This window comes from Oncorhynchus keta, chromosome 4, assembly GCF_023373465.1.
Source record: "Oncorhynchus keta strain PuntledgeMale-10-30-2019 chromosome 4, Oket_V2, whole genome shotgun sequence".
In the NCBI taxonomy this organism is placed as follows: domain Eukaryota; kingdom Metazoa; phylum Chordata; class Actinopteri; order Salmoniformes; family Salmonidae; genus Oncorhynchus; species Oncorhynchus keta.
Window position 1 is genome coordinate 20017998 of NC_068424.1, and position 27354 is coordinate 20045351.

The 27354-nt window shown below is 43.9% G+C and overlaps 1 protein-coding gene across 6 annotated transcripts in view; it reads left to right on the forward strand.

Moving 5' to 3' along the window:
- Window positions 1–3029: 3029 nt before the first annotated feature.
- LOC118370518 (histone-lysine N-methyltransferase 2C-like) overlaps window positions 3030–27354 on the forward strand; it is a 151471-nt gene continuing 127146 nt past the window's right edge. For all 6 annotated transcript variants that reach the window (XM_035755564.2, XM_035755578.2, XM_035755569.2 and 3 more), the window contains exons 1-4: window positions 3030–3166; window positions 7270–7384; window positions 11757–11947; window positions 17685–17848. In XM_035755564.2, the coding sequence (XP_035611457.2) occupies window positions 7292–7384; window positions 11757–11947; window positions 17685–17848 (448 nt within the window). In that variant the 5' untranslated portion in view covers window positions 3030–3166; window positions 7270–7291. The remainder of the gene's footprint in view (window positions 3167–7269; window positions 7385–11756; window positions 11948–17684; window positions 17849–27354) is intronic.

Here is a 27354-nt window from a genome sequence, read left to right on the forward strand (position 1 = left end):
TCTTTAAAAGTAACTTCCTCACCATTTTAGATAAGCATGCTCCGTTCAAAAATGCAGAACCAAGAACAGATACAGCCCTTGGTTCACTCCAGACCTGACTGCCCTCGACCAGCACAAAAACATCCTGTGGCGGACTGCAATAGCATCGAATAGCCCCGTGATATGCAACTGTTCAGGGAAGTCAGGAACCAATACACGCAGTCAGTCAGGAAAGCTAAGGCCAGCTTCTTCAGGCAGAAGTTTGCATCCTGTAGCTCCAACTCCAAAAAGTTCTGGGACACTGTGAAGTCCATGGAGAACAAGAGCACCTCCTCCCAGCTGCCCACTGCACTGAGGCTAGGAAACACGGTCTCCACCGATAAATCCATGATTATCGAAAACTTCAATAAGCACTTCTCAACGGCTGGCCATGCCTTCCGCCTGGCTACTCCAACCTCGGCCAACAGCTCCGCCCCCCCCGTAGTTCCTCACCCAAGCCTCTCCAGGTTCTCCTTTACCCAAATCCAGATAGCAGATGTTCTGAAAGAGCTGCAAAACCTGGACCCGTACAAATCAGCTGGGCTTGATAATCTGGACCCGCTATTTCTGAAACTATCTGCCGCCATTGTCGCAACCCCTATTACCAGCCTGTTCAACCTCTCTTTCATATCGTCTGAGATCCCCAAGGATTGAAAGCTGCCGCAGTCATCCCCCTCTTCAAAGGGGGAGACACCCTGGACCCAAACTGCTATAGACCTATATCCATCCTGCCCTGCCTATCTAAGGTCTTCGAAAGCCAAGTCAACAAACAGGTCACTGACCATCTCGAATCCCACCGTACCTTCTCCGCTGTGCAATCTGGTTTCCGAGCCGGTCACGGGTGCACCTCAGCCACACTCAAGGTATTGAATGATATCATAACCGCCATCGATAAAAGACAGTACTGTGCAGCCGTCTTCATCGACCTCGCCAAGGCTTTCGACTCTGTCAATCACCAAATTCTTATCGGCAGACTCAACAGCCTCGGTTTTCGGATGACTGCCTTGCCTGGTTCACCAATTACTTTGCAGACAGAGTTCAGTGTGTCAAATCGGAGGGCATGCTGTCCGGTCCTCTGGCAGTCTCTATGGGGGTGCCACAGGGTTCAATTCTCGGGCCGACTCTTTTCTCTGTATATATCAATGATGTTGCTCTTGCTGCGGGCGATTCCCTGATCCACCTCTACGCAGACGACACCATTCTATATACTTTCGGCCCGTCATTGGACACTGTGCTATCCAACCTCCAAACGAGCTTCAATGCCATACAGCACTCCTTCCGTGGCCTCCAACTGCTCTTAAACGCGAGTAAAACCAAATGCATGCTTTTCAACCGATCGCTGCCTGCACCCGCATGCCCGACTAGCATCACCACCCTGGATGGTTCCAACCTTGAATATGTGGACATCTATAAGTACCTAGGTGTCTGGCTAGACTGCAAACTCTCCTTCCAGACTCACATCAAACATCTCCAATCAAAAATCAAATCCAGAGTCGGCTTTCTATTCCGCAACAAAGCCTCCTTCACCCACGCTGCCAAGCTTACCCTAGTAAAACTGACTATCCTACCGATCCTCGACTTCGGCGATGTCATCTACAAAATGGCTTCCAACACTCTACTCAGCAAACTGGATGCAGTCTATCACAGTGCCATCCGTTTAGTCACTAAAGCACCTTATACCACCCACCACTGCGACTTGTATGCTCTAGTCGGCTGGCCCTCACTACATATTCGTCGCCAGACCCACTGGCTCCAGGTCATCTACAAGTCCATGCTAGGTAAAGCTCCGCCTTATCTCAGTTCACTGGTCACGATGGCAACACCCATCCGTAGCACGCGCTCCAGCAGGTGTATCTCACTGATCATCCCTAAAGCCAACACCTCATTTGGCCGCCTTTCGTTCCAGTACTCTGCTGCCTGTGACTGGAACGAATTGCAAAATTGCTGAAGTTGGAGACTTTTATCTCCCTCACCAACTTCAAACATCAGCTATCCGAGCAGCTAACCGATCGCTGCAGCTGTACATAGTCTATTGGTAAATAGCTCACCCTTTTTCACCTACCTCATTCCCATACTGTTTTTATACTGTTTTTATTTATTTACTTTTTTTGCTCTTTTGCACACCAATATCTCTACCTGTACATGCCCATCTGATCATTTATCACTCCAGTGTTAATCTGCAAAATTGTATTATTCGCCTACCTCCTCATGCCTTTTGCACACATTGTATATAGACTGCCCATTTTTTTCTACTGTGTTATTGACTTGCTAATTGTTTACTCCATGTGTAACTCTGTGTTGTCTGTTCACACTGCTATGCTTTATCTTGGCCAGGTCGCAGTTGCAAATGAGAACTTGTTCTCAACTAGCCTACCTGGTTAAATAAAGGTGAAATAAAAAAAAATAAAAATAAAAGTACATGTAATTTGAATGCTGTAAGTGCAGATTTCTTTTACTCACTGGGAAATGAATATCCAACTAGTCACTAACAACTGTGCGGAGTTTGGCGTTTGTGACAGAAACTGTGATCTTATTACAGTATTATAGACACTACGTCCTAGGATTTCCTATGATCTTCTATATAGATGAGCCCCTTACAATATTATAAACACTATGTCCTGGGATGTCCTATGATCTTCTATGTAGAAGAACCCTTACCTTCGACGACTCGTGCAGCCTTAGTGTCATAGAGTAAAACATGTAATGTGTGTGTTCGTGAGAGTAGCTTTTAATAGTTAGGTGTAACTCAAATCATTCAGACTCTACAGACGTCTTTGTAAAAAGACCAGGGCCCCTTGGGATCTGCCCTTGTCTCACAAACATCTCTAGCTCAGCCCACGTTAATCACACAGACGGATGCAGAAGAAATGTACAAATCCAATGGTACAACCCAGAAGTCTGTAACTCAAACACACAATGTTTAAAAGGGGTTACCGTGGGACTCATTGGGTTAATATGATTTTCCTCCTTACCTACAGTTAAAGAGGAGGTGAAGTGCTTGTTGTGTGGCAGTGCTGGAGACCTGCAGGACCTGCTCTTCTGCAGCTCGTGCGGGCAGCACTACCATGGGGCGTGTCTGGACGTGAGTGTCACCCCTGAAGAGGGCCGGGTGGCAGTGCCCCGAGTGCAAAGTCTGTCTGACCTGCAGGTAATGGCTGTGTGCCCTAGTAGCCATTTGCGCTAGTTAGCTGAGTGCGCTTTTAACCATTGCGCTAGTAGCCATCATGTGGTGTTGTCACGTAGTTGACTGACAATGGTAAAGTTATTTAGACAATTACCTAAGATGACTGAGTTGACACAAAATGGACCCCATTCCTAACTCTGTCACTCCCCTGAGCCATAGTCCACTCACCATTCATCCTCATCCCGAGTGCAAAAACTCCACTGACTTATGTGATTTCTATCAGGGATAGCTATGAACTAATAGGAAAACATGTCTGGTCCTGCACCCAGCTGAATATAGACAGCCCACTGTTTTTTTTGTTCTTCAAAGAAACCGAAAAAAGAGAATTGAGCCATTTGGGAGATGGTGTTGAGGAGTCCGTTTCGATCTGGTTGGAGTTTTCTGAAGGGTCTATAGGAAGATAAAAGGGGAAAGAGTCTTATTTTTTTGCATGTGGAATTAATAACAAGCGTATTTTGCAACAGCATGGGAGCATTAAAAGAAAAGATAAGAGAGCTGGTGAGATTTGTGTGCATACTGTGTTTGATCAGCCCCAAGCTCCCTACACATACAACCAGCCAAGCAAAGTCAATTCCTTCACAGGGCAGTCTGCTTTAATGTAAAGTGTTTTTCTTTGTGGAAGGGGGTGTGGTGTGTGTGTGTGTGTGTGTGTGGTGTGTGTGTTGTAGGGCTATGTGTGTGTGTGTGTGTGTGTGTGTGTGTGTGTGTGTGTGTGTGTGTGTGTGTGTGTGTGTGTGTGTAGTGGTATATGCTTGTGAGGAGTCACATTTTGGGGGAGTATAGTAAAGAATAGATGAAAGACTGGGATGACTAAATCTGAGAGATGATGAGTCAAAGTGCTCCAGGAGTGGAGAGTTGAAGCTAGCAAATGAAGTAATTGGAAACCAAAAGAGCATGAACTACTGGTGTGTCTTTTTTAAGGACAGCTTTTTAAGATTTTTGTAGAGTTTGCTTAACTCTGAACGTGTTCATTTCATGGAAGTGAGCTCCCTACTAAGACCATGTTTTTGGTAGCGTAATGATTAGCACGCTAGCCTCTGGGGAGTGAAGTGTTGTTGATTTGAGCTGGAATCCCGCGTGGGACATGCAGGTTTATTTCTGTTGCATTGGCTTGTCGTGGGCTGTCAATCAAATCACATTTTATTAGTCATATGCGCCGAATACAACAGTGAAATGCTTAATTATGAGCCCCTAACCAACAATGCAATGTAAAATAAAAATATGAATAAGAATAAGAAATAAATGTAACAAGTAATTAAAAAGCAGCAGTAAAATAACAAGAGCGAGACTCAATACTGGGGGCTACTGGTACAGTCTATGTGCGGGGCACCGGTTAGTTGAGGTAATATGTACATGTAGATAGTTATTAAAGTGACTATGCATAGATGATAACAACAGAGAGTAGCAGCGGTGGTAAAGAGGAAGGGGTGGATGCAAATAGTCTGGGTGGCCATTTGATATGACGTTGGCTTATGGCTTGGGGGTAGAAGCTGTTTAGAAGCCTCTTGGACCAAGACTTGGCGCTCTGGTACCGCTTGCCGTGCGGTAACAGAGAGACAGTCTATGACTAGGGTGGCTGGAGTCTTTGACAATTTTAGGGTCTTCCTCTGACACCGCCTGGTATAGAGGTCCTGGATGGCAGGAAGCTTGGCCCCAGTGATGTACTGAGCCGTACGTACTACCCTCTGTTGTGCCTTGCGGTCGGAGGCCAAGCAGTTGCCATACCAGGCAGTGATTCAACCAGTCACGGGATGCTCTCGATGGTGCAGCTGTAGAAACTTTTGAGGATCTGAGGACCCATGCCAAATCTTTTCAGTTTTCTGAGGGGGAATAGATTTTGTCGTGCCCTCTTCATGACTGTCTTGGTGTGCTTATACCAAGGAACTTGAAGCTCTCAATCTGCTCCACTGCAGCCCCGTTGATGAGAATGGGGGCGTGCTTCGTCCTCTTTTTCCTGTCTACAATCATCTCCTTTTGTCTTGATCACGTTGAGGGAGAGGTTGCTGTTCTGGCACCACATGGCCAGGTCTCTGACCTCCTCCCTATAGGCTGTCTTGTTGTTGTCGGTGATCATACCTAACACTCATCGGCAAACTTAATGATGGTGTTGGAGTTGTGCCTGGCCATGCAGTCATGGGAAAGGGCAGTGTGGAGTGCAATAGAGAGTGCACTCCAATCATGGGCAGAATGTAACGGAAGCTCTTTATGTTGGGCTCCCGAGTGGCGCAGCGCTCTAAGGCACTACATCTCAGTGCTAGAATATCACTACAGACCCTGGTTCGGTTCCAGGCTTCATGAAAACCGGCCGTGATTGGGAGTCCCATAGGGCAGTGCACAATTGGTCCAGCGTTGTCCGGGTTTGGCCGGGGTAGGCCGTCATTGTAAATAAGAATTTGTTCTTAACTGACTTGCCTAGTTAAATAAAGTTTAAATATAACATTTTCGAGGGAGATCGCATTTGAGATTGTGTATGTAGGGATAAGAGGCCTACTGTAAAGCCTGTATGTATGGTTAAGAGGCCTACTGTAAAGCCTGTATGTAGGGATAAGAGGCCTACTGTAAAGCCTGTATGTAGGGATAAGAGGCCTACTGTAAAGCCTGTATGTAGGGATAAGAGGCCTACTGTAAAGCCTGTATGTAGGGATAAGAGGCCTACTGTAAAGCCTGTATGTAGGGATAAGAGGCCTACTGTAAAGCCTGTATGTAGGGATAAGACGCCTACTGTAAAGCCTGTATGTAGGGATAAGACGCCTACTGTAAAGCCTGTATGTAGAGAGAAGAGGCCTACTGTAAAGCCTGTATGTAGGGATAAGACGCCTACTGTAAAGCCTGCACCATGGTGTTGAGCTGAGATAAGCTTACAAGGGAGAGAGTTGGAAAAGCTTAGTGAAAATATAGTGCCGTTTTAATAACAGATGGGGAGCTGGGGAATTGGTGGGGGGAGAGGGATGTGGGCCAGGGTGTGTTGGTAAGGCAGCAGCAGCACTCAGAGTGATATAGGGACGTGTGTGTGTGTGTGTGTGTGTGTGTGTGTGTGTGTGTGTGTGTGTGTGTGTGTGTGTGTGTGTGTGTGTGTGTGTGTGTGTGTGTGTGTGTGTGTGTGTGTGTGTGTGTGTGTGTGTGTGTGTGTGTGTGTGTGTGTGTGTGTGCCTCCACTGCACAGCTGTAAATATCAGATGACGTTCTCATTCAGGTTTGATTCTTGTCATCTGAAATACAGGCTACTGGGATTTGATAGATTTCTGGTCTCTAGCCTCTTCACTAATACCATAACCACACACACACACACACACACACACACACACACGCACACACACACACACACACACACACACACACACACACACACACACACCACATAAATCTTACATTTAGGTCTCTTGATTTATTCTTTGAACAACATTCATGCATCCAAAATCTGCCACGGAGGGACGGTTCTCGATGGCTGGTGCCGTTTAATGGTGCGTTTGATTGGCTCGACTAATTTAGAATCTTGACGTTCAGGGAATTGGATTCTATGAAGGAAACGTGTTCTTTTCTCGTTCCTGTAACAACTTCTGTGTCCCAGGTAATGGAAAAAGACGTCATGTTCACAACGTGGTGTGTGAGATCATTTGTGTGTTATAAAATGGATTGCATTGAACATAATCAGTGAGGATTTTTACCCCCACTGACAAACCAAATTTGAATTCTCAACTGTCTGGCTGGCTTTCTTTTATTCCTTGTACTCTATTGATACATTTAATGTAGTTTGTCTTATTCCTAAACTCTGAATCAGTCAGAGATAAAGAACCTATAGACACTGAGACCCTGGAGGACCAGACTCAATGATCCCTCTCCTGAACCACACAGAGAAAAACCAAAGTGACAGTTGAAAATGGTTAGGGTGTCTGTCTTTGCGGTTGGGAAACATAAACCCTAGTGCTGTCCATACTACAGTACTCCCTTGACGTTTTTCTGTCTAGTCTGGGTTATGTGTGTGTTACATTGGGTGTGTAATTTTGTGTGTGTCGTATATTATTGTGTGTGTGTAATATTTCTCCCTTGTGTATGTGTGTGTGTTGCAGGAACCCGGGGGAGGACAGCAAGATGCTGGTCTGTGACATGTGCGATAAAGGCTATCACACCTTTTGTCTCCAGCCTACCATGAAATCCATCCCCACCAACGGCTGGCGGTGCAAGGTAAGAAACACTCCTAACACTTTATACAACACAGGGAATACCCTCGGGCCGAGACAGGAGAGTATGCATGAGGTATAAAGTGCTGTCAATTTACCCCACGGGGGAAATGCTCTGAAGGAACGTGCGTGAAGCTCTTGTCTTTTTGAAGCAAGTCTCCCTGCACCGTTTCACCCTTCCCCCGGCCTCTCTCTTTTCTGTTCCTCCCTCTGTCTCTCACTCTTGTTATTTTCCCCCTCTCTCTCCGTCTCTCAGTTGCCTCCTAAGACTCTTCCGTCTGTTTTACCGTACCCCCATTCCTCTCATTCTTGCATCTCTCTCTCTTTTTCCGTCTCTCTCCATCCCTCCACTGTCCCCTAAGAGTCTCCCAGCTGTTTTTATCCAGCAGTTGAAAATAGCTTTTGGGGCTTTTAGTGCCTTTTTGTAGTGGCTTTTTGTGCCGCAGGAGGTGGGGGGAGATACAAACCTCAAACATGGGCAGTAAAGTTTGTTTCCCCCGGCTTTGCTGTGGGTTGCAGTGGGGGCACGCAAGCACCCAAGCTTTCATCTCTGCTATTGAGCTCTGTATTAAGTCATAAAAGGGAGATTCTGGGCTTAGTGTGGTTGCTGAAATGGAGGGAGGAAAAAACTGTCGATACATAAGAGTAGAGCGCCATAAGCTGAGATGGCCCCCAACCTTTATACCGTACTGTAAAGGGGAACAGTATTTCTTACTGCATTCTGGAAGACTCGGGACTTGTGAGGATTTCTTTGTTTCAATCTTTTATCTTTCAAACCAAAATGTTTGTTTTCATTCACCCATTTTACTTAGTTACTGTGTGGTACAAAGGGGAGAAGTCTAAAATGTCTTCCCAGGACCCGCAATGCTGCTGTTTTGTTTCCACATTTTATTGGAGCAAAGATTCATCATGTTGCGCCATTTTAAAGGGAAAATCCATTCAAGATAAACAATTGTCAAAAAAATATAAATCAAAATATATTTGAGATTCTACAAAGTAGAATCTTTGAGCCTTGATGACAGCGTTGCACACTCTTGGCATTTATATATATTTTTATTAGTCCACTGTTGACACAGTCCCAAAATGCTTTGCATGTCAGCAGTCACGGTTTCAAGTTATTCGATTTTCAAGAAGCAAAGTATCACCGGCCACATCATGATGATGCAAAACATTTTGGGACTGTATTGGCAGTGGGCTAATGAAAAAAAATACAAAAATATAGATTGTGTGGATTTTCCCTTTAAAATTTGATTGGAAGAATGCTGCCTCATTTCACTGTAAAGGCATTGCCTTAGGTCCATAGACATCCATGGTCATCTGGACCCTTATAAGATACTGCCAATTGAAACCCACCATTCTCATTGACATCCGCACTGGGGTGAATTTACAAGTCTCACTGTCTGTGGAGGCAGGAGATTGAGATGTAATCTGAGCTAATCCATTTCACATCCGCCCCTTCACCCTGCCAGCACCCATACGCACAGGGGTGAGAAGAGACGGTGATAGGGGATGAAGGAGTGACATGACGAGGTGAGGATAAATTGAGGGGTGAAGGTTGGGGGACAGAGGGAGGGATGAGTAAGAGTGTTGCAAAACGGAGGGATCGACTGGGAGTTGAAAGGAAGGGTGAAACAATGGAGGGATAAAGAGAATGGCAGAGGATGGATAGAGATTAGAGGTCGACCGATTATGATTTTTCAACACCGATACCGATTATTGGAGGACCAAAAAAGCCGAAACTGATTAATCGGACGATTTTTATTAATTTATTTGTAATAATAATGACAATTACAACAATACCGAATGAACACTTATTTTAACTTAATATAATACATCAATAAAATCAATTTAGCCTCAAGTAAATAATGAAACATGTTCAATTTGGTTTAAATAATGCAAAAACAAGGTGTTGGAGAAGAAAGTAATATGTGCCAATATGCAATATGTGCCATGTAAAAATGTGTGCCATGTAAAATATGTGCCATGTATAAAAAGCTAACGTTTAAGTTCCTTGCTCAGAACATGAGAACATATGAAAGTTGGTGGTTCCTTTTAACATGAGACTTCAATATTACAAGGTAAGAGGTTTTAGGTTTTAGTTAATATAGTATTTATAGGACTATTTCTCTATACCATTTGTATTTCATATACCTTTGACTATTGGATGTTCTTATAGCCACTATAGTATTGCCAGTGTAACAGTATAGCTTCCGTCCCTCTCCTCGCCCCTACCTGGGCTTGAACCAGGAACACATCGACAACAGCCACACTCGAAGCAGCGTTACCCATCGCTCCAGAAAAGCCGCGGCCCTTGCAGAGCAAGGGGAATAACTACTCCAAATCTAAAAGCACGTGGCGTTGGAAACGGTATTAGCGCACACCCAGCTAACTAGCTAGCCATTTCACATGGGCTACACCAGCCAATAGGCTGATAGGCTTGAAGTCATAAACAGCGCTGTGCTTGCGAAGAGCTGCTGGCAAAACGCATGAGTGCTGTTTGAATGAATGATTACGGGCCTGCTGCTGCTCAGTCAGACTACTCTATCAAATCAGACTTAATTGTAACATAATAATAAATGAGCCTTTGTTCATTAATATGGTAGAATCCGGAAACTATCATTTCAGAAACAAAACGTTTATTATTTCAGTGAAATACAGAACCGTTCGGGTATTTTATCTAACAGGTGGCATCCCCAAGTCTAAATATTCTTGTTACATTGCACAACCTTCAATGTTATGTCATAATTACGTAAAATTTTTGCATATACCCTGAAATTACACAATTTCACCTAGTTAATATTGCCTGTTAAACTGGATTAGTAGTTATAACTAGTGATTATGATTGATTGTTTTTTTATAAGATAAGTTTAATGCTAGCTAGCAATTTACCTTGGCTTCTACTGCATTCGCGTAACAGGCAGGCTCCTCGTGGAGTGCAATGGTTAGAGCGTTGGACTAGTTAACTGTATGTGTGCAAGATTGGATCCCCTGAGCTGACAGGGTGAAAATCTGTCATTCTGCCCCTGAACAAGGCAGTTATTCTGCCACCGTTCCTAGGCTGTCATTGAAAATAAGAATGTGTTCCTAACTGACTTGCCAAGTTAAATAAAGGATTATATTTTTATACCGATTTCCGATTGTTATGAACTTGAAATCGGCCCTAATTAATCGGCCATTCTGATTAAATCGGTCGACCTCTAATAGAGATACCCCTCTGATCATCATCTACCTCTTTCTCTCTCTGTCTCTCCGTCTCTCTCTTTTTCTCTGCCGCTGTCTGTTATTAATCCCTGTCTGTCTCATGGTTAGAGCACACTGTACTGCCAAGACAAATTTAGCTATCCGAGGCCTGCTAACACACACACACACACACACACACACACACACACACACACACACACACACACACACACACACACACACACACACACACACACACACACACACACACACACACACACACAACTCCTCTCCCCCATCTTATCCCCATCTCCTCCAGAATCCCAGTCAGGCACAAATTTTCTCCAAAATAGACATTGGGTGACTATCTCTACCTCCTTCCTTTCTTCCCCTGGCCCACAGGCAGGGCCTGGCCAACAGCGATAGTATTCACCAATTCTCCCCCCCGCTGTTGGACATGAGCTGGCCACTGGAGCCAAGCCATAGGGGTGGTTTGTCACTAATAGGCCAGTGGACTTTAGAAGGGAAGGGTGTGTGTGTGGTAGGTTTGGGGGTTGTGCAGAGAAGCTTTAGAATGAGCTTGTTCCTCCTCACCCCTGAAATCTCTGAATTCCGCTGATCCTTTCGAATGCTAATCAATGAGCCTGAAGTGGTACTTTTGAAGTTGTAATGTAATTTCCAGCTGGCTGGTCCATAGGCTCATTGCAAAGGAAGTTGGGGAAATGTATGTTCATTATTATCATTGCGTAATCCAATACAGTGATCACGTGTTTGAAATGGCTATCATAAAGATGTTTTAAAAAAAATAGTTTTAATGACTGACATTACAAATTATAAATGGCAACCAGTTTAATCCTCTGTTTGGACATTTTCAACCAACACTCTAATAGAACAGTTTCATGCTTCATAACAATGTGAGGTCAGTTGGCAAAAGTTTGAAGGAGGTTGGCAGAAATAAACACACTACTTTCTATGTTCTGTGTGGTCAATCTGCTGCCATGTAGCTAAGCATTCTGTAGCCTCTGGGTGTTGTTGAAATGTTTTTTTCAACTGTATTTTCGCATGTTGTAGTTTTGTCACTAAACTTTTGGTTGTTGACCATGGAAATCTAAATATTGAATTGTTCTGTAATACAATGAAGCCATATGTAGAGTGGAACTAACGTGTCATGTCTCTGTCCTTCCCTCTCTCTCCAGAACTGTCGGGTGTGTTCTTTGTGTGGGGTCAGGCAGACGGGCCAGTGGGCCCACAATATCACACTGTGCGAGGGTTGCCACGGGCAACCAGAGGAGCCCGCCCCCGCCCTGCCATGCCCACTGTGTGTGAGGGACCAGGGCCGCGGGGACGCCCCTAAGGACCTCCTCCTCACCTGCCACACATGCAAGAGGTATGCCTCATTCTGTCACTGTGGTTACTGTCGAGTTACAGTAAATTTGGAAAGTATTCAGACCCCTTGACTTCCACATTTTGTTAGGTTACAGCGTTATTCCAATTTTCAAAAAGTCGGGTGTCTGAATATTTCCTGAATGCACTGCATGTTATGGTCCCCCGCACTGCTGATGGATGCCGTGCCTCATTCTGTAGCCGTGGTTACTTAACCAATAAGGCACGAGGGGGTGTGGTATATGTCCAAAACACTACTACGAAGGGCTGTTCTTACTTGCAACGCAACGCAGAGTGGCTGGATACAGTCCCTCGCAGTGGTATATTGGCCGTATACCACAAACCCCCAAGGTACCTTATTGCTATTATAAACTGGTTAACGTAATTAGAGCAATAACAATAAATGTTTTGTAATACCTGTGGTATACGGTCTGATTTACCACAGCTGTCAACCAATCCGCATTCAGGGCTTGAACCACCCAGTTTATAATGTTGATTATGTTATGGTCCCCCACACTGCTGATGGATGCCGTGCAAGACAATGAGCTGATACACAGTAGAGCTACAATATTTATTTAGTATGTGACTAGCCTGTTCCTAAATCTGTTAGACGCTGTGGTCATTGTCATGTTATGACATGAGGGGACCTACAGCACAAATCTGGGACCAGGCTTATATGTATCAGTCTGTGGTAGGGATGGGCACAGTTTTTTGAATATCCGAACACATGTTAATATTGAAATATTTGCAGTATTCATTTTCAAAGAAAAATAAATCACAGGCCTATATTAACAATGAAAAGGATTTGTCTAAATGTAATTATCTTTGACATTGCTACACACAAGGATCTACCATGACATTTGGAATTCTTAATTCAATTAAACTGTAATTATGATGTGCGTCCCCATAAAAAGACATATCATAGTCTACATGGGTTTCTCATGTTTGTTGTTATTGTTGGCCATTGAGTTGTAAGCAAGCCCCACCCAATTCGCGCATGCTGGGCAGCATGCCAGTTCCCAAGTTTAAGCCTAAGTTTTTATATTCATGTATTTCGACTCTCCGGATATCCAAAAACATGTCATGATATATTATTGGAATAGTGAAATGATTTGAAGTGCCCGTCCCTAGTCAGTGGTGTGTACTGTATCTGCCACATGGGGCCTCTTTCAGTGTATCATCTGTCTCGTTACGTGTGATTGAGCTATTTATTGACTAACGATGTGGATTGACACCCCGCTGTCGGCGTCATATAATGAATTGGATAATAATGTGGTTTACAGCTGGAGACTGTCACACCGCCAAATAGTTAATATCTCAGATGGATTATAACTGAAATGGCTTTACAAGCTTTACAGATCGGAAAACTTAGCATTACAGAGTTGTAGCCCAGTAGGTTAGTTTAGTTTGTTTCACAGCTTACAAATGGTCAATACCAAAGGTCATCTCCAGTTCACCAACTTGCCCAGTGCTCCAGCCAATCCCGGTCACTTAAAACAATTAATCGTTAGTTTACTGGCTACGTGAGCCTCTATACCAACTACTATTATTAACCAATCACTGAGCTGGATTTGGCAGCTCTGCCGAGAGCAACGGTTTTTCCACAACAGAGCGATTGTTGCCCCCGGTGACCACTGGAAGGTCGTTACGGCAATCCAGAGCTCATGCAGTTGGCGGCATAGTGATGCCTTTGAGGGATCGGGAAAGTAAAGACCACTATGGCGACTGGATTGGTTTATCCAAGGTCCAGCAAGTTGCTTGAGGGTCAGGCATATCGTTCTCCGTTGAGGACACTTCCTGGCATCCAGGGAAGTAAATAGCCGCTGCAAACCCAAATCAACCCCTAGCCCCTTCAAACTCAAGTCTGGACCTCGAAGCCAGTTCCACTTTATTTTTTAATTGTTATCCTCTAATCAGGGACTGATTTTGACCTGGGACAACAGTTGTGTATGCTTTCAGTTGAGCGTACTAGCTCTTCGTGTGTCTACCGGAAGTTGATGCTTTTGCTATGCAACCTCTTAGATATTTAGCATAACAAATTTCTAGTTAGACATTTTACGACTTTGGGTGTGTTCTTAAATTCAATCTGGAGTGCCAGAGTGCGCTCGTAAATTCAGAGCCGAGGAGTAGGGTTGATTTGAGCATTCTGACCTTACAATGGCAGTCAGGCACCCAAGCTAACGTTGGCTAGCTTGCTAGCTACTTACAGACACAAATGAGACCACTCTGACCATTTTACTCGCCCTAGCAGAGCTGGTTAGGCAGTTTTCATGTTATCCAGAGTGTTGGTGACTAACTGCTCTTGGCAACACTTAATTACGCTTTCTTTTGACACGGCTATATTCAACGGGTGTTGAATGCTCGTAAATTCATTATTCTGCGCTCTGGTACACTCAGAGGAGAGTCCTCTGAAATCGTAGTAGATAGCCAGAGAGAATTTACGAAAGCACCCGAATGTCCGTTGAGAACACACAACGACTATACCAGATAAGAATGACAGGAATAATCAAGTCAATAAACGTTGGGTAGTTAGTTAGTTAGCCTATAGTTAATATACTGGCAAGTTTGATGTAAGTAGCCAACTAACGTTAAGTAGCTAGCTAACAACATATCGGTGCATACTGCTGTAATGATACGCTATGTAGTTCGTAAGAACAGCATGGCTAACAAATTGTCAGCCAATAGGACGTGTTGGGTAACTTATTTTAAGTCATTTATTTTATTGCTCAACATTTTCTTAACCTTTGTCATAATTAGTTAAAGCAATGAATTTGTATCTGCTCTCGTGGTACTTCGACTGCATATTTCTGGAATATTTTTTTAATCTGGAAACGATGTGAAGCTATACCCATTTCCTGAATTGCATTATGGGCCACAAATGACGGAAATAGTGTCCTCTGCGTCTATACTTCATATTTTAGCGAATTTAGTTTGGGAACTTTTGGCATACTAACTATATCCATACTATGACCAATAATCATACTACTCAATTTACATCACAAATAGACTGATTAGTGTGGTTAGTATGAGTATTCGAACACAACTCAGCTCCCGAGGAGGGCTGTAATGGCCATCCTCCTAGGCCCCTCATATGTACTTCTAAGCATACTCACATTGCTGAGTGGGGCTCACAGTGTCCAAACCTTTGACTGGTACTATTTTATATATATATATATTATTTTTTTTTAACTCAGCAAAAAAAGAAACGTCCTCACTGTCAACTGCGTTTATTTTCAGCAAACTTAACATTTGTAAATATTTGTATGAACGTAAGATTCAACAACAGACATAAACTGAACAAGTTCCACAGACATGTGACTTACAGAAATGGAATAATGTTTCCTTGAACAAAGGGGGGGTCAAAATCAAAAGTAACCGTCTGTATCTGGTGTGGCATCTCCTCCTCATGGACTGCACTAGATTTGCCAGTTCTTGCTGTGAGATGATACCCCACTCTTCCACCAAGGCATCTGCAAGTTCCCAGACATTTCTGGGGGGAATGACCCTATCCAACAGGTCCCAGACATGCTCAATGGGATTGAGATCCGGGCTCTTCGCTGGTCATGGCAGAACACTGACATTCCTGTCTTGCTGGAAATCACGCACAGAACGAGCAGTATGGCTGGTGACATTGTCATGCTGGAGGGTCATACTCCTTTGGCCGCCTTTCCTTTCATTTCTCTGCTGCCAAAATATATTTGAGATGCTTCAAATTAGCCACCCTTTGCCTTGTTGACAGCTTTGCAACTCATCCCAAACCATCTCAATTGGGTTGAGGTTGGGTGATTGTAGAGGCGAGGTCATCGGATGCAGCACTCTATCACTCTCCTTGGTCAAATAGCTCTTACACAGCCCGGAGGTGTGTTTTGGGTCATTGTCCTGCTGAAAAACAAATGATAGTCCCACTAAGTGCAATCCAGAGGGGTTGGCGTGTCACTGCAGAATGCTGTGGGAGCCATGCTGGTTAATTGTGCCTTGAATTCTAAATAAGTCACTGACAGTGTCACCAGCAGAGCACCCCCACACAATCACACCACCACCTCCATGCTTCACGGTGGGAACCACACATGCAGAGTTCCTCTATTCTTCAAGGAATACCTAGGAGTTCCTTCTATTCACAAGATTTACTCTGTGTCTCACAAAGACACAGCGGTAAATGACTTAAATGTAAATGTAAAGAAATCTCATTTGGACAGATTTCCACTTGTCTAATGTCCATTGCTCATGTTTCTTGGCCCGAGCAAGTCTTATTGGTATTAGTAGTGGTTTCTTTGCAGCAATTCAACCAAGAAGGCCTGATTCACGCAGCGTCTGAACAGTTGATGTTGAGATGTGTCTGTTACTTGAACTCCGTGACGCATTTATTTGGGCGCAATCTGATGTGCAGTTAACTCTAATGAACTTATTCTCTGCGCCAGAGGTCTTCCTTTCCTGTGGCGGTCTTCCTTTCCTGTGGCGGTCTTCCTTTCCTGTGGCGGTCTTCCTTTCCTGTGGCGGTCTTCCTTTCCTGTGGCGGTCTTCCTTTCCTGTGGCGCTTGTCATGAGAGCCAGTTTCATCGTAGCGCTTGATGGTTTTAGAGACTGCACTTTAAGAAACTTTCAATGTTCTTGAAATTATCCGTATTGACTGACCTTCATGTTTTAAAATAATGATAGACTGTCTTTTCTCTTTGCTTATTTGAGCTGTTCTTAACATAATATGGACTTGATCTTTTACCAAATAGGGCTATCTTCTGTATACCACCCCTACCTTTTCATAGCACTACCTCATAAAGCTGGTTGAGAGAATACAAATCTGTCATCAAGGCAAAGGGTGGCAACATTGAAGAATCTCAAAAAATGTTTTTATTTGTTTAACACTTTTTTGTTACTACGTGATTCCATATGTGTTATTTCATAGTGAAGACATAACTATTATTCTACAATGTAGAGAATATAAAGAAAAACCCTGGAATGAGCCAAGCTGAGAACATTTTTGTTTATGCCCAGCTCATGAGGACCCTTGATGTGAGGCCTTCAGCAATTGCCTCTTCTGCCTAATAGTAAGTCCGCCAGTGGTCGCTGGAGAAGCACAATTCCCCATAATGACCCTCTGCCGACTGCGGACACTCACGTGGGGGGCCCTCTCGACACAGCCGGCTGCCAGGCCAAGGTGCCTGCGCAGAAATGTAATTACTGCAGACAGGGAGAGCCAGAGAGAAAATTGAACAGGAGACAAGTCAGGCTGCAGGCACCCCACTGGAACACACCTGCATCAGGGTGACAGGGAAGAGTAGGGTGGGGGGGGGGGGTAAAGGGAGAGACTGGCGGAGAGAGCATTGCAGAGGAAGCGAGGGGGTACAAGGCAGGGGGTGGGTGGGGGGCAATAAAGGCAGGAAGAGTGGAGGAGAGTGAGCGACTGGGAAACGCAGCTGGGAGAGCAAACCCACAAACCACAGGCTTAGAGTCCCTGCCATGAAGGCTTACTGACTGATGATGAGCCCAACCTTCCTGGCTAGAATGTTGTTTCATGCTTAATGCTTTGGGGTGGATGTCAAATAACTATTCTTGGTGTAAGGAATGACTTACTGAATTGAAAACCAACTTCACATGTATGAAAATTAAATCTTGACTGTTATGATGAAGCATGTGATTGTGGTACGTTCCAGTCATAAGTATTTCTTGCGTCATTTTAGTCACGTCAGGTGGCAGTAAAGTAAAGCTGTTTGTTTATTTAATTGTGTTTGGTGGTTCTCTCTCAGGTGGCTTCATGGTGAGTGTGAGATGCAGGCAGGGGGCAACTTGGACCTCCACCCACAGGCCGACTACAACTGCACCGTCTGTAAGCAGGTAGAGAGCGACATGGTGGAAACCCCGGCCAGCCCCATCCAGGAATCCACAGAACCAGAACCAGAACCCACTATGGGTAAGAAACACACAGCTCTGTACAGCTGTCATTTACCTACAGTTGAAGTCGGAAGTTTACATACACTTAGGTTGGAGTCATTAAAACTAGTTTTTCAACCACTCCAAAAATGTCTTGTTAACAAACTATAGTCTTGGCAAGTCTGTTAGGACATCTACTTTGTGCATGACACAAGTCATTTTTCCAACAATTGTTTACAGACAGATTATTTGACTTATAATTCACTGTATCACAATTCTAGTGGGTCAGAAGTTTACATACACTAAGTTGACTGTGCCTTTAAACAGCTTGGAAAATTCCAGAAAATTATGTCATGGCTTTAGAAGGTTCTGATAGGTTAATTGACAGCATTTGAGTCAATTGGAGGTGCACCAGTGGATGTATTTCAAGGTCTACCTTCAAACTCTGTGCCTATTTGCTTGACATCATGAGAAAATCAAAAGAAATCAGCCAAGACCTCAGAAAAAAAGATGAAAAAGTCTGGTTCATCCTTGGGAGCAATTTCCAAACGCCTGACGGTACCATGTTCATCTGTACAAACAATAGTATGCAACACCATGTGACTCAGCCTTCACACCACTCAGGAAGGTGCCGCGTTCTGTCTCCTAGAGATGAACGTACGTTTGTGCGAACGGTGCAAATCAATCCCAGAACAACAGCAAAGGACCTTAAGAAGATGCTGGAGGAAACGGGTACAAAAGTATCTATTTCCACAGTAAAACGAGTCCTATATCGACATAGCCTGAAAGGCCGCTCAGCAAGGAAGAAGCCGCTGCTCCAAAACCGCCATAAAAAAGCCAGACTACAGTTTGCAACTGCACATGGGGACAAAGATTGTACCTTTTGGAGAAATGTCCTCTTGTCTGATGAAACAAAAATAGAACTGTTTGGCCATAATGACCATCGTTATGTTTGGAGTAAAAAGGGGGAGGCTCGCAAGCCGTAGAAAACCATCCCAACCGTGAAGCACAGGGGTGCCAGCATCATGTTGTGGAGGTGCTTTGCTGCAGGAGGGACTGGTGCACTTCACAAAATAGATGCCATCATGAGGGAGAAAAATTATGTGTATATATTGAAGCAACATCTCAAGACATCAGTCAGGAAGTTAACCTCTCTGGGATATGTGGGACGTTAGCGTCCCACTTGGCCAAAAGCCAGAGAAAATGCAGAGCGCCAAATTCAAATAAATTCCTATAAAAATCAAACTTTCATGAAATCACACATGTAAGATACCAAATTAAATATAAATCATGCCTTACCTTTGACGAAAATTGAAGACGGGATGATCTGTGTTCAATACAGGAAGAAAATAAACTGACGCTATGTTTCTGGTCATGTGCCTCTATCAAAGAGTACACATTAAGTGACCCTCGTTTTGAACAGGGCTACTTCTTCATTACACAAAGGAAAAACCTCAAGCAATTTCCAGAGACTGGTGACATCCAGTGGAAGCAGTAGGAACTGCAAGCAAGTCCCTTAGAAATCTGGATTCCCAATGAAAAATTGGAAAGAGTGACCTCAAATAAAAAATAGTTTGTCCTTGGGGTTTCGCCTGCTACATAAGTTCTGTTATACTCACAGACATGATTCAAACAGTTTTAGAAACTTCAGAGTGTTTTCTATCAAATCAAATACTAATAATATGCATATCTTATCTTCTGGGGATGAGTAGCAGACAGTTGAATTTGGGCATGCTTTTCATCCAAAATTCCAAATGCTGCCCCCTATCCTAGAGATGTTAAAGCTTGGTCGCAAATGGGTCTTCCAAATGGACAATGACCCCAAGCATACTTCCAAAGTTGTGGCAAAATGGCTTCAGGACATCAAAGTCAAGGTATTGGAGTGGCCATCACAAAGTCTTGACCTCAATCCTATAGAGCATTTGTGGGAAGAACTGAAAAGTGTGTGGGAGCAAGGAGGCCTAGAAACCTGACTCGGTTACACCAGCTTTGTCAGGAGGAATGGGCCAAAATTCACTCCACTTGTTGTGGGAAGCTTGTGGAAGGCTACCCGAAACATTTGTCCAAGTTAAACCATTTGAAGGCAATGCTACCAAATACAAATTGAGTGTATGTAAACGTCTGACCCACTGGGAATGTGATGAAAGAAATAAAAGCTGAAAAATAATTCTCTCTACTATTATTCTGACATTTCACACTTAAAAAAAAGTGGTGATCTTAACTGACCTAAGAGGAGGGATTTTTACTCTGTTTAAATGTCAGGAATTGTGGAAAAACTGAGTTTAAATGTAGTTGGCTAAGGTGTATGTGATCTTCTGACTTCAACTGTATTTTTACACATTTTCACTGTCTATGTTTAGGGTGGTTATAGACTAAATGGCACTAGCAGTTCGCAAATGAGCCTAAGCGAAAAATAGACGGGTCACAGTTATTCCAAAACGGCAGGGCTTGGAACGCAATTCCCTTTAGTCAACCAGTCCATTTAGAATTTCTGATAAAACTGTGATCATTTGGCAAGGAATTTAGTTTGTGTATCCCATCAGATAGGCATTTATTTCTGTAGGTCTAACAGGAGTTTGTGAGCGCACTCAGCACAGCTTCAGCTTGTGTAGAGGGAGCGGTCGGGAACACGAGTGAGTGAAACACTGAGGGGATTTTGGTAGAACTGTGTGACGCTTGTCTTGGTTTATTTGTCGTCCTGCATATGCACATGTACAAATGGAACACTGAAGTCAAAGCAAATTAATGTTGTTTTCAAGACAACATTTCCATCTCTGGTTGAAGATAAGGGCTTTGACATCCGTTCCAGTACTCTATTATTTATGCTCATCCCTAGTCTAGTTGAGTATATGGAATAGTCCTGTAGTCAGAAGACTGTGGAATAGTCCTATAGTCTTGTTGTTGACTATGTGGAATAGGGCTATAGTCTTATTGAATATGGAATATGGATGTATGTAGTCTTGTTGTCGACTATGTGGAATGATATTGTAATGTTGTTGACTACAGCCCTATTCCAGAGTCTTGTTGTTGATTATCTGGAATATTGTTGTAGTCTTGTTGACTCTGGAATAGTCCTGTAGTCTGACCGATTAGTGTTGTAGTACTGTTGACTGTGGAATAGTGTTATTGTCTAGATGACTGTGGAATAGTGTTGTAGTCTTGTTGACTATCAGAATAGTGTTGTTGACTGTGGGATAGTGTTGTAGTCTTGTTGACTATGGAGTGGTGTTGTAGTACTGTTGACTGTAATAGGGTTATTGTCTTGTTGATTATGTGGAAAGGTGCTGTAGTCTAGTTGATGACTATTGACTAGTGCTGTAGTCTAGTTGTTGACAGCTATGGACTAGTGCTGTAGTCTCGTTGTTGACAGCTATGGACTAGTGCTGTAGTCTCGTTGTTGACAGCTATGGACTAGTGCTGTAGTCTAGTTGATGACTATTGACTAGTGCTGTAGTCTCGTTGTTGACAGCTATGGACTAGTGCTGTAGTCTCGTTGTTGACAGCTATGGACTAGTGCTGTAGTCTAGTTGATGACTATTGACTAGTGCTGTAGTCTAGTTGATGACTATTGACTAGTGCTGTAGTCTAGTTGATGACTATTGACTAGTGCTGTAGTCTAGTTGATGACTATTGACTAGTGCTGTAGTCTCGTTGTTGACAGCTATGGACTAGTGCTGTAGTCTAGTTGATGACTATGGACTAGTGCTGTAGTCTAGTTGATGACTATTGACTAGTGCTGTAGTCTAGTTGTTGACAGCTATGGACTAGTGCTGTAGTCTCGTTGTTGACGACTATGGACTAGTGCTGTAGTCTAGTTGTTGACAGCTATGGACTAGTGCTGTAGTCTAGTTGATGACTATTGACTAGTGCTGTAGTCTAGTTGTTGACAGCTATGGACTAGTGCTGTAGTCTCGTTGTTGACGACTATGGACTAGTGCTGTAGTCTCGTTGTTGTAGACTATGGACTAGTGCTGTAGTCTCGTTGTTGACGGCTATGGACTAGTGCTGTAGTCTCGTTGTTGTAGACTATGGACTAGTGCTGTAGTCTCGTTGTTGACAGCTATGGACTAGTGCTGTAGTCTCGTTGTTGACGACTATGGACGAGTGCTGTAGTCTCGTTGTTGACAGCTATGGACTAGTGCTGTAGTCTCGTTGTTGACAGCTATGGACTAGTGCTGTAGTCTCGTTGTTGACGACTATGGACGAGTGCTGTAGTCTCGTTGTTGTAGACTATGGACTAGTGCTGTAGTCTCGTTGTTGACGACTATGGACTAGTGCTGTAGTCTCGTTGTTGACGACTATGGACTAGTGCTGTAGTCTCGTTGTTGACGGCTATGGACTAGTGCTGTAGTCTCGTTGTTGACGGCTATGGACTAGTGCTGTAGTCTCGTTGTTGTAGACTATGGACTAGTGCTGTAGTCTCGTTGTTGACGACTATGGACTAGTGCTGTAGTCTCGTTGTTGACGACTATGGACTAGTGCTGTAGTCTCGTTGTTGTAGACTATGGACTAGTGCTGTAGTCTCGTTGTTGTAGACTATGGACTAGTGCTGTAGTCTCGTTGTTGACGACTATGGACTAGTGCTGTAGTCTCGTTGTTGACGACTATGGACTAGTGCTGTAGTCTCGTTGTTGACGACTATGGACTAGTGCTGTAGTCTCGTTGTTGACGACTATGGACTAGTGCTGTAGTCTCGTTGTTGACGACTATGGACTAGTGCTGTAGTCTCGTTGTTGTAGACTATGGACTAGTGCTGTAGTCTCGTTGTTGACGACTATGGACTAGTGCTGTAGTCTCGTTGTTGACGACTATGGACTAGTGCTGTAGTCTCGTTGTTGACGGCTATGTACTAGTGCTGTAGTCTCGTTGTTGACGGCTATGGACTAGTGCTGTAGTCTCGTTGTTGACGGCTATGGACTAGTGCTGTAGTCTCGTTGTTGACGGCTATGGACTAGTGCTGTAGTCTCGTTGTTGACGACTATGGACTAGTGCTGTAGTCTCGTTGTTGACGACGATGGACTAGTGCTGTAGTCTCGTTGTTGACGGCTATGTACTAGTGCTTTAGTCTCGTTGTTGACGGCTATGGACTAGTGCTGTAGTCTCGTTGTTGACGGCTATGGACTAGTGCTGTAGTCTCGTTGTTGACGACTATGGACTAGTGCTGTAGTCTCGTTGTTGACGGCTATGGACTAGTGCTGTAGTCTCGTTGTTGACGGCTATGGACTAGTGCTGTAGTCTCGTTGTTGACGGCTATGGACTAGTGCTGTAGTCTCGTTGTTGACGACTATGGACTAGTGCTGTAGTCTCGTTGTTGACGGCTATGGACTAGTGCTGTAGTCTCGTTGTTGACGGCTATGGACTAGTGCTGTAGTCTCGTTGTTGTAGACTATGGACTAGTGCTGTAGTCTCGTTGTTGTAGACTATGGACTAGTGCTGTCGTCTCGTTGTTGACGACTATGGACTAGTGCTGTAGTCTCGTTGTTGACGGCTATGGACTAGTGCTGTAGTCTCGTTGTTGACGACTATGGACTAGTGCTGTAGTCTCGTTGTTGACGACTATGGACTAGTGCTGTAGTCTCGTTGTTGACGACGATGGACTAGTGCAGTAGTCTCGTTGTTGACGGCTATGGACTAGTGCTGTAGTCTCGTTGTTGACGACTATGGACTAGTGCTGTAGTCTCGTTGTTGTAGACTATGGACTAGTGCTGTAGTCTCGTTGTTGTAGACTATGGACTAGTGCTGTCGTCTCGTTGTTGACGACTATGGACTAGTGCTGTAGTCTCGTTGTTGACGGCTATGGACTAGTGCTGTAGTCTCGTTGTTGACGGCTATGGACTAGTGCTGTAGTCTTGTTGTTGACGACTATGGACTAGTGCTGTAGTCTCGTTGTTGACGACTATGGACTAGTGCTGTAGTCTCGTTGTTGACGACTATGGACTAGTGCTGTAGTCTCGTTGTTGACGACTATGGACTAGTGCTGTAGTCTCGTTGTTGACGACTATGGACTAGTGCTGTAGTCTCGTTGTTGACGACTATGGACTAGTGCTGTTGTCTCGTTGTTGTAGACTATGGACTAGTGCTGTTGTCTCGTTGTTGACGACGACTATGGACTAGTGCTGTAGTCTCGTTGTTGACGACTATGGACTAGTGCTGTAGTCTCGTTGTTGACGACTATGGACTAGTGCTGTAGTCTCGTTGTTGACGACTATGGACTAGTGCTGTAGTCTCGTTGTTGACGACTATGGACTAGTGCTGTAGTCTCGTTGTTGACGACTATGGACTAGTGCTGTAGTCTCGTTGTTGACGACGACTATGGACTAGTGCTGTAGTCTCGTTGTTGACGACTATGGACTAGTGCTGTAGTCTCGTTGTTGTAGACTATGGACTAGTGCTGTTGTCTCGTTGTTGTAGACTATGGACTAGTGCTGTAGTCTCGTTGTTGTAGACTATGGACTAGTGCTGTAGTCTCGTTGTTGACGACTATGGACTAGTGCTGTAGTCTCGTTGTTGACGACTATGGACTAGTGCTGTAGTCTCGTTGTTGACGACTATGTACTAGTGCTGTAGTCTCGTTGTTGACGGCTATGGACTAGTGCTGTAGTCTCGTTGTTGTAGACTATGGACTAGTGCTGTAGTCTCGTTGTTGACGACTATGGACTAGTGCAGTAGTCTCGTTGTTGACGACTATGGACTAGTGCTGTAGTCTCGTTGTTGACGACTATGGACTAGTGCTGTAGTCTCGTTGTTGACGACTATGGACTAGTGCTGTAGTCTCGTTGTTGACGACTATGGACTAGTGCAGTAGTCTCGTTGTTGACGACTATGGACTAGTGCAGTAGTCTCGTTGTTGACGACTATGGACTAGTGCAGTAGTCTCGTTGTTGACGACTATGGACTAGTGCAGTAGTCTCGTTGTTGACGACTATGGACTAGTGCAGTAGTCTCGTTGTTGACGACTATGGACTAGTGCTGTAGTCTCGTTGTTGACGACTATGGACTAGTGCAGTAGTTCACATTTGAACAATGGACTAGTGCTGTAGTCTTGTTGTTGAAAAATGGACTAGTGCTGTAGTCTCGTTTTGAACATGGACTAGTGCTGTTTTCGTTAAACGGGACTATGGACTAGTGCTGTAGTCTTTGTTGACGACTATGGACTAGTGCAGTAGTCTCGTTGTTGACGACTATGGACTAGTGCAGTAGTCTCGTTGTTCACTATGGACTAGTGCTGTAGTCTCGTTGTTGAAAATGAAATGGACCATGCTGTAGTCTCGTTCAAAATAACACAATGGTTTAGTGCTGTTGCCTAGTCAAACTAATGGACTAGTGCTGTTGTCTCGTTGTTGACCGCGTTGTCGCGGGAAACCTTCACTCTTACGCGGACATTTAGATCTGAAACATGACCATTTGAAAAATAAGCCACAGGAGTTTTTTGAGCGAGAATAAAGACGACTTTCAAGTAGCAAGACTATATAAAAGCAACAGATACCATTAATAAGAAGGGGCTAGAAGCATCTTATATGGTGAGCTACCGAGTGGCTGGGACAGGGAAGCCCCATACTATTGTGGAGGACTTAATTATTCCTGCTGCCGCGGATATGGCTGGGACGACGCTCGGGGAAAAGGCCATAAAAACTATACAGACAATGCCTTCATCAAACAACACTGTTTCACGACGCATCAGTGACATGGCAGGAGATGGTTTGAAACAATTACTGCTTTGCATAAAAGCCTGTGAATTCTATGCGTTACAGCTGGATGAGTCAACAGACGTGGGGGGCCTGGCACAGCTCCTGGTATATGTCCGTTGGGTCAATTAAGGAAGATATCCTCTTCTGCAAACCACTGGAAACCAGGACAACATGAGAGGATATTTTAAAGTATTGTGACATCAGTGGTCAAGATGCGTTGATTTCTGTACTGATGGCACAAAAGCCATGATGGAGACATAATGGAGTGGTAACGCACGTGCAAGCAGTTGCTCCCGATGCCACTTGTGTATACTGCATCATCCACCGAGAGGCTCTTGCTGCCAAGGGAAAGCCTGACAGCTTGAAAGACGTTTTGGACACTACAGTGAAAATGGTTAACTTTGTTAAAGCAAGGCCCCTGAACTCTCGTGTGTTTTCTGCATTTTGCAATAATATGGGAAGCGACCATGTAACACTTTTACAACATACAGAAGTGCGCTGGTTATCAAGGGGCAAAGTATTGAACGTTTTTTTACAATATTGAGAGACGAGTTTAAAGTTTTCTTTACTGACCATAATTTTCACTTGTCTGACCGCTTGCATGATGACGAGTTTCTCACACGACTGGCCTATCTGGGTGATTGTTTTTTCTCGCCTGAATGATCTGAATCTAGGATTACAGGGACTCTCCATCTATATTCAATGTGCGGGACAAAATGAAGGCTATTATTAAAAAGTTGGAGCTCTTGTCTGTCTGCATTAATAAGGACAACTCACAGGTCTTTCCATTGTTGTATGATTTTTTTTGTGTGCAAATGAACTCAAGCTTACGGACAATGTCAAATGTGATATAGCGAAGCACCTGAGTTAGCTGGGGGTGTGCAATTACGCAGGTACTTTCCCAAAACAGACAACACAAACAACTGGATTTATTATCCCTTTCATGCCCTCATTCCAGTCCACTTATCGATATCTGAACAAGAGAGCCTCATCGAAATTGCAACAAGGGGTTCTGTGAAAATGTAATTTAATCAGAAGCTACTGCCAGATTTCTGGATTGGGCTGCGCTCAGAGTTTCTTGCCTTGGCAAATCGTGCTGTTAAGACACTGATGCCCTTTGCAACCACCTACCTATGTGAGAGTGGACTCTCGACCCTCACTAGCATGAAAACTAAATGTGGACTGTGTGTGGAAAATGATTTTAGACTGACACTCTCCAATACAACCCAACTGCAGAGTTATGTGCATCCTTTCAAGCACACCCTTCTCATTAACCTGTGGTGAGTTATTCACATTTTTTAAATTCAACAAATAAGGTTTTATATGTAAGATGGCTAAATAAAGAGCAAAATTATCGATTATTATTATTTGTGACCTGGTCCTTTAAGAGCTTTTTGTCACTTCCCCCAAGCCGGGTTGTGACAACTCACACTCATTCTTATGTTTACTAAATGTATTGCATAGTGTGTGTGTGGCAGGCTTACAATGATGGCAAAAAACAACATTTGAGATTGCGCTGACCCTGGTGCTAGAGGGGGTACGCAGCTGGAGGTTGAATGTTTGAAGGTGACAGGGACAATAAAAAGTTTGGGAACCACTGGTCCAGTTGATTATGTAGAATGTTGTTGTAGTCTTGTTGACTATGTGGAATAGTATTGTAGTCTTGCTGACAATGTGGAAAAGTGTTGTGGTCTAGCTGACTGTGGAATAGTGGTGTGGTCTAGTTGATGACTCTGGAATAATGCTGTAGTCTAGTTGTTGACTGTGGAATAGTCGTGTAGTCTTTGCATTAGTGTGTAAACATGTTGTTGTGTTGACTATGGAACAGTGCTGTAGTCTTTGACTTAGTTGTGTTCTT